The sequence below is a fragment of the Carlito syrichta genome, unplaced genomic scaffold, assembly GCF_000164805.1.
Source record: "Carlito syrichta isolate Samal-C Ts95f unplaced genomic scaffold, Tarsius_syrichta-2.0.1 Scaffold315591, whole genome shotgun sequence".
NCBI lineage: Eukaryota > Metazoa > Chordata > Mammalia > Primates > Tarsiidae > Carlito > Carlito syrichta.
The window spans coordinates 117,913-124,427 of record NW_007259687.1 but is presented as its reverse complement, the minus strand read 5'-3'; the positions used below and the strand labels follow the sequence as shown (position 1 = coordinate 124,427).

The 6,515-nt window shown below is 54.6% G+C and overlaps 1 protein-coding gene across 1 annotated transcript in view; it reads left to right on the top strand.

Annotated features, from left to right (window-relative positions):
• Positions 1-6,515, top strand: part of NAALADL1 (N-acetylated alpha-linked acidic dipeptidase like 1) — a 16,317-nt gene that overhangs the window by 4,216 nt on the left and 5,586 nt on the right. The window contains exons 5-8 of the mRNA XM_008073003.1: positions 441-724; positions 834-938; positions 2,229-2,314; positions 2,464-2,583. Of these exons, the coding sequence (XP_008071194.1) occupies positions 441-724; positions 834-938; positions 2,229-2,314; positions 2,464-2,583 (595 nt within the window). The remainder of the gene's footprint in view (positions 1-440; positions 725-833; positions 939-2,228; positions 2,315-2,463; positions 2,584-6,515) is intronic.

Genomic DNA, 6,515 nt, shown 5'->3' with positions numbered 1-6,515 from the left:
GAACTACAGGCACGCGCTAACATGCCCGGCTCATTTTTGATTTATTGTAGAGATGAGGTCTTGCCAAGTTGCCCAGGCGGGTCTCGAACCCACAGGCTCAGGCAATCCACTCACCCCAGCCTCCCAAAGGCGCGGGATTACAGGCTGAGCCACCGAGCCCGGCTATCCTTGTTCCTTTATACCGCTTCATACCATTGCATTACTGGATACTCCCTTTTACTCAGCCAGGCCCCATCGATAAGTCTTGGCTGGGTTGCACCCAATGGTTTTTTGCTGTTGCAAGCAGCACTGCCATGCATAACTCGTTCAAACATCATCTTGCTGGTGGGAAGACAGCTCAGTCCTGGCTTCCACCGCACAGGAGGGAGGAAGAGGAACTGGAAGTGGCCTGTTCCGCCCCTTACCCCCACCCCGCCCGTGGCCTCCTCTGCCTCCCGCAGGCGGTGAACGCTGCCAAGCATGGGGTGGCCGGGGTGCTGGTGTACACCGACCCAGCTGACATCAACGACGGGCTGAGCTCACCCGGCGAGACCTTTCCCAACTCCTGGTACCTGCCCCCCTCGGGGGTGGAACGAGGCTCCTACTATGAGTATTTTGGAGACCCCCTGACTCCCTACCTGCCAGCCAGACCCTCCTCCTTCCGCCTGGACCTTGCCAACGTCTCTGGATTTCCCCCGATTCCTACACAGCCCATTGGCTTCCGGGATGCCAAAGTCCTGCTCTGGTGAGCCTGTGCCCTGGGGAGCCCTGCCCACTCCCCAGTGGCTTCCAAATTTCCACTCCCACCCTCACCCCCACGTTCCCCCTGTTGGGCCTCGCTTTGTCCTCTCCAGTAACCTCAATGGAAACGTGGCCCTGTCTGCCTGGCAGGGAGCGCTTGGCTGTGACTACCGGTTGGGGCCTGGCTTCCGGCCCAATGGCCAATTCCCTGCAGACAGGTGAGGTGGGGGCGCCCCCATCCCCCGGGGGCCCTCTCTCCCCATCCCTTTTTGTCTTCTCTTTCCACTTCAAGCCCTGGTCTTCCCCTTTCTTCTCTCTGCCAGCCGCTACCCCGACCCCCACATGCCTGTCCTGTCTTTGGGGAAGTCAGTAAAACAGCTGGGTGGCCCATACGGTCCGGCGGGGGTTCCCTGCCCCTTCTGCCTCACCCCAGACTCCGCACTCCACCTCTTCCCTCTCTCTTTTTTTTTTTTGAGTTGGGGGTCTCACTCTGTTGTCCAGGTTGGAGTGCAGTAGCACGATCACAGCTCACCACAGCCTAGACCTCCTGGGCTGTCGATCCTTCCACCTCCGTCTCCTGAGTAGCTGGGATGATAGGTGTGCGCCACCACACCCATCATTTTAAAAATTTCTTGTGGAGATGCTATGTTGCCCAGGCTGGTTTCCAATTCCTGGGCTCAAGCCATCCTCTCGCCTCAACTTCCCAAAGTACTGGGATTACAGGTGTGAGCCACCACAACTGGCTTGTCTCCTCCTCTTGAAGATCCCAAGTCAGGGCTTCTGCTGCTTCTGCCATGTGCAGATCTGCAGTGCTCCCGGCTGCAGGTGTCCTCTCCGCCCGGATCCCCTTACCTCCTGCAGTTGTTCCTGTCCTCGTGGTCTGTCCCGCACAGGAGAGGGAGGCCCTACAAGCACCCGATCTCTGTCATCTCTCACAGTCATTGCCCAGAGCCTAGTGGGGTGTGGGTATACACTAAGGAGTCAATAAATGCTTACTGAGTGAGCTAGTGAGTGAACAAATGAAAGGAGAATTTGGTTTTTGCTTGTCTGTTTGTTTGTTTTTGAACTGGAGTCTCACTCTGTCGCCCAGGCTGGAGCACAGTGGCATACTCATGGCCACCCCAGTGACAACCTACTAGACTCTGGCCATCCTTCCACCTCAGCCTTCCAAGTAGCCGGAACTACAGGCAAGTGCCACCATGCCCTGCTTATTTTCTGATGTATTGCAGAGATGAGGTCTTGCCAAGTTGCCTGGCTGGTCTCGAACTTGCGGGTTTTGGGCAATTCCCTCGCCTCGGCCTCCCAAAGTGCTGGGATTGCAGGCGCGCACCACCACACCTGACTGAAAGGAGAATTTGAATGGGAGGAGCGGAGTTCCAGCCCTGCTGCCTCTCTTAGCACTTCCTGGCCAGTGACCTTGCTATGTCCCTTTCCCGCTCTGGGGGGGCCTCAGTTTCTCCTGCACTGGGTGAGGTGAGGGGGCAGGGTCACATCCTTCACTTCCCCAGCCAGGTAAACGTGAGTGTCCACAATCGCCTAGAGCTGAAGAACTCCTCCAACGTCCTGGGTGTCATCCGTGGGGCCGTGGAACCTGGTGAGCCCCTCCCCTCGCTCACGGTGCCCCGGGACCCTGCTCTGCCCCGAGCGCCCCGCCCCTCCGACCTCACCCGGCCCTGCCCCGGCCCAGCCCACCCCGCCCGCCTCCCGCTCCTCGCTGGTCTCTGACTCTGCTCCTCTGGCCAGACCGCTACGTGCTATACGGAAACCACCGGGACAGCTGGGTGCACGGGGCCGTGGACCCCAGCAGTGGCACGGCTGTCCTCCTGGAACTCTCCCGTGTCCTGGGGACCCTGCTGAAGAAGGGTGAGGCGGTCCTCTCCTGCTTAGGGACTCTCTGCCCAGGTCACCTCCAGCCCGCTCCTTCCTATCTCCAGCTCCTCCCCCGACCCTTTCAATGCCCAGCCTGAGGGCCCCCCCGGGGGGGAGGAGGGCAGAGGTGCCTGGGACACCACCCTGGCCTGAAGCAGCCCAGAGAGATGCAGGGAATGGACTCACCCAGCAGCTTCGGAGCCCAGATGCTGCTGTGAACCAGGCAGTGCCCTGGCCCTGCCTTCTGGAAGCTTCTGCCCAGCTGGGGCAGGAGTGACGGACTGTTGTCCATTCGACTGTCTCTACTGTCTCGTGTGCTTACGATGTCCCAGGCCACGGTGGGGCAGGTCTCTCTGTGGAGGTGGCATTTTCCAGGCAGAGGGCAAGGAGGCGGCAGCTGGAAAGGGGGCTGGCAGGGCTGGGTGGGGAGGTGGGGCAGATGGAGTCCGGCCATGGTGACCCGGCAGCCCAGCTGGGGAGTTTGGAGTTCAGCCCAAGGGATGATGGGAAGCTGGTGAATGATTTCCATTGAGAGAGCGACAGGATGGAGCCTACAGTTTGTTTGTTTGCTTGTTTGTTTGATGGAGTTGGAGTCTCACTCTGTCAGCCAGGCTGGAGGGCAGTGGCACGCTCCCGGCCACCGCAGCCTCGCCCTGCTGGGCTCTGGTGATCCTTCTGCCTCGGCCTCCCCAGTAGCTGGAACTACAGGTGCAGGCCACCATGCCCAGCTAAACTTTTTTTTTTTTTTTTTTTGAGTTGGAGTCTCACTCTGTCGCCCAGACTGGAGTGCAGTGGCCGCTCCCAGCCACCACAGCCTCGACCTGCTGGGCTCCGGCGATCCTTCCGCCTCAGCCTTCCAAGTAGCTGGAACTACAGGCGCGCGCTACCATGCCCGGCTCCAGCTAACTTTTTTATTGATTGTAGAGACAAGTTCTCACTATGTTGTCCAGGCTGGTCTCGAACCCACGGACTCAGGCAACCCTCTTGCCTCCGCCTCCCAAAGTGCTGAGATTACAGGTGTGAGCCACCATGCCCGGCCACGAGATTACATTTTTAAGTGATCAAGTGGCATCAAACACATTTACATCGTTGTGCAGTCACTACCACCATCCCACTCCAGAACTGTTTTCTCCTCCCTTAAATATAACATCCTGAAGTCATGTGGCATTGGAGCAGTTGCCAACGTGACTTTAATCACACACAAAAACTGCACCCCTGTCAGGCTACGTCCCCCTCCCTTACATGTTATTTATTTATTTGAGTCTGGGTGTCACTCTGTCACCCAGGCTGGAGGGCAGTGGCACAGTCATGACTCACCACAGCCTCAACCTCCCGGGCTCAGGCAACCTTTCCCCTCAGGCTCCTGAGTGGCTGGGGCTCCAGGTGCCTGCCACTATGCCTGGCGAATTTTTTGGATTTGGTTGTAGAGTTGAGGTCTTGCTACGTTTCCCAGGCTGGCCCTGTGTGTGACTGATGTCACAGACTGTACCTTTAAACACTGTGTGCCCGTTCATGGATTAATTTGGCGTTTCCCGATGGACACTTGGGGGAGAGGGCAGGTAAAGGTGCCAGTCTCCAGGTCTGGAAAGAGACTTCAGAGGTGAGCTGGAAAGTCAGTAGCCAAATGGGATGTGAAACCACAGGAGTGGTTGTGAGCACAGAGAAGGAAGGCGTGGCGGGGCGTGGACAAGCTGCAGCAGAGTCTGGGCTTGTGACCCTCCCTCCTTGGTGGTGCAAGAATTTCCATCTTTTTTTGCAATAATTTCAGGCTTGCAGAGTTGCAAAAATAGTACAAAGAAGCCTCATATACAGATACTTCTTTTTTTTGTTTTTTAAGAGTTGGAGTCTTACTCTGTCACCCAGGCTGGAGGACAGTGACACGCTCACGGCCACTGCAGCCTCGACCTGCTGGGCTCAGGAGATCCTTCCACCTCAGCCTTTCAAGTAGCTGGAACTACAGGCACATGCCACTACGCCCGGCTAATTTTTCTTGATTTATTGTAGAGATGAGATCTCGCTAAGTTGCCCAGGCTGGTCTCGAACCTGTGAGCTCAGGCAGTCCTCTCGCCTCAGCCTCCCAAAGTGCTGGGATGACAGGCGTGAGTCACCGCATCCGGCTTTATACAGCTACTTATGATATGAATGTTTTGTCACATTTGCTTTCTGCTGTTTATGACTATATATATATTTTTCTGAAATCTTTAAAAGTTGTGGAAATTGTTTCCTCTTTATTTCTAAACACATTACTGTATAGTTCCTAAAATGAAAGATATTTTCTTTCTCTCTCTCTCTCTCTCTTTCTTTTTTTTTACATGGTCTCACTCTGTCGCCCAGGCTGAAGTATAGTGGCACTACTACAGCTCACCACAGCCTCTGCCTCCTGGGTTCAGGTGATCCTTCTGTCACAGTCTCCCGAGTAGCTGGGATTACAGGCACTCACCACCACACCTGGCTAATTTTTTCTGGACATGAGTTCTCTCCGTGTTGCCTAGGCTGAGACATTCTCTTTTATAAGCACCATACATTGCTCAGAATCAGGAAATGAACAATTTTGCCAGTTGTCCCAATAATGACCTTTATAGCAAAAGAACTTTCTAGTCTAAGATCATTGGATGTCTCGCTAGTCTCCTTTCATCTGTATTCATTTTTTAGTGGTTCTTTGTCTTTCATGATCCTGACATCACTTTGTCAAATATCTATCCATCAATTTGAGTTTGTCTGATAAGAGTCAGATTATGTATTTTTGGCAGGAAAAAGTGTGGACATTTGTCATTGCAAACATGTAATTGGGTTACACTTATAAAATTTCCACTTAAGGACCAAGAGTGCTGGTCCACACTTACAGTCCCAGCTACACGGGAGGCTGAGGCAGGAGGATCACCTGAGGCCAGGAGTTTAAGGTCAGCCTGGGCAAATTGCAAGACCCAGCCTCTGCCACAAAAAAAGGAGCCGGGCATGATGGCTCACGCCTATAATCCCAGCACTTTGGAGGCTGAGGTGAGAGGACTGCCTGAGCCCAGGGGTTCGAGCCCAGCCTGGGCAACTTGGCAAGACCTCATGTCTACAGTAAATCAAAACATTAGCTGGGCATGGTGGTGCATGCCTGTAGTTCCAGCTAGTTGGAAGGCTGAGGCAGAGGAATCACCTGAGCCCAGCAGATTGAGGCTGCGGTGCCCGGGAGTGTGCTACTGCCCTCCAGCCTGGTTGACAGAGTGAAACTCCAACTCAAAAAAAAAGAAAAGGACTCCAGATGTCTCACACCTGTAATCCCAGCACTTTGGGAGGCTGAGGTGGGAGGATGGCTTGAGCCCAGAAGTTTGACACCAGCCTAGACAACATAGTGAGACTTTGTCTCTACAAAAAATGAAAAAAATTAGCTGCACGTAGTGGTGCGTGCCTGTAGTTTCAGCTACTCGGGAGGCTGAGGCAAAAGGATCACCTATGCCTAGGAGGTGAAGGCTGCAGTGAGCCATGATCATACCACAGCTCTCCAGTCTGGACAACAGAGTGAGATACTGACTCAAAAAAAAACAAAAACAAAAAAAAGGGCCGGGCTTGAGGGCTCAGCCTGTAATCCCAGCACTTTGGGAGACCGAGGCAAGTGGACTGCTTGAACCCACAGGTTCAAGACCCACCCGGGCAACTTGGCGAGACCTCGTCTCTACAATAAATCAAAAATTAACCAGGCGTGGTAGCGCACGCCTGTAGTTCCGGCTACTTGGAAGGCTGAGGTGGAAGGATCGCCAGAGCCCAGCAGGTCGAGGCTGTGGTGGCTGGGAGCGTACCACTGCACGCCAGCCTGGGCAACAAGAGTGAGACTCCAACTCAAAAAAAAAAAAAACAAGACAAAAAGATAGATGATCAGCCGGGCTCAGTGGCTCAGCCTGTAATCCCGCACCTTTGGGAGGCTGAGGTGAGTGGATTGG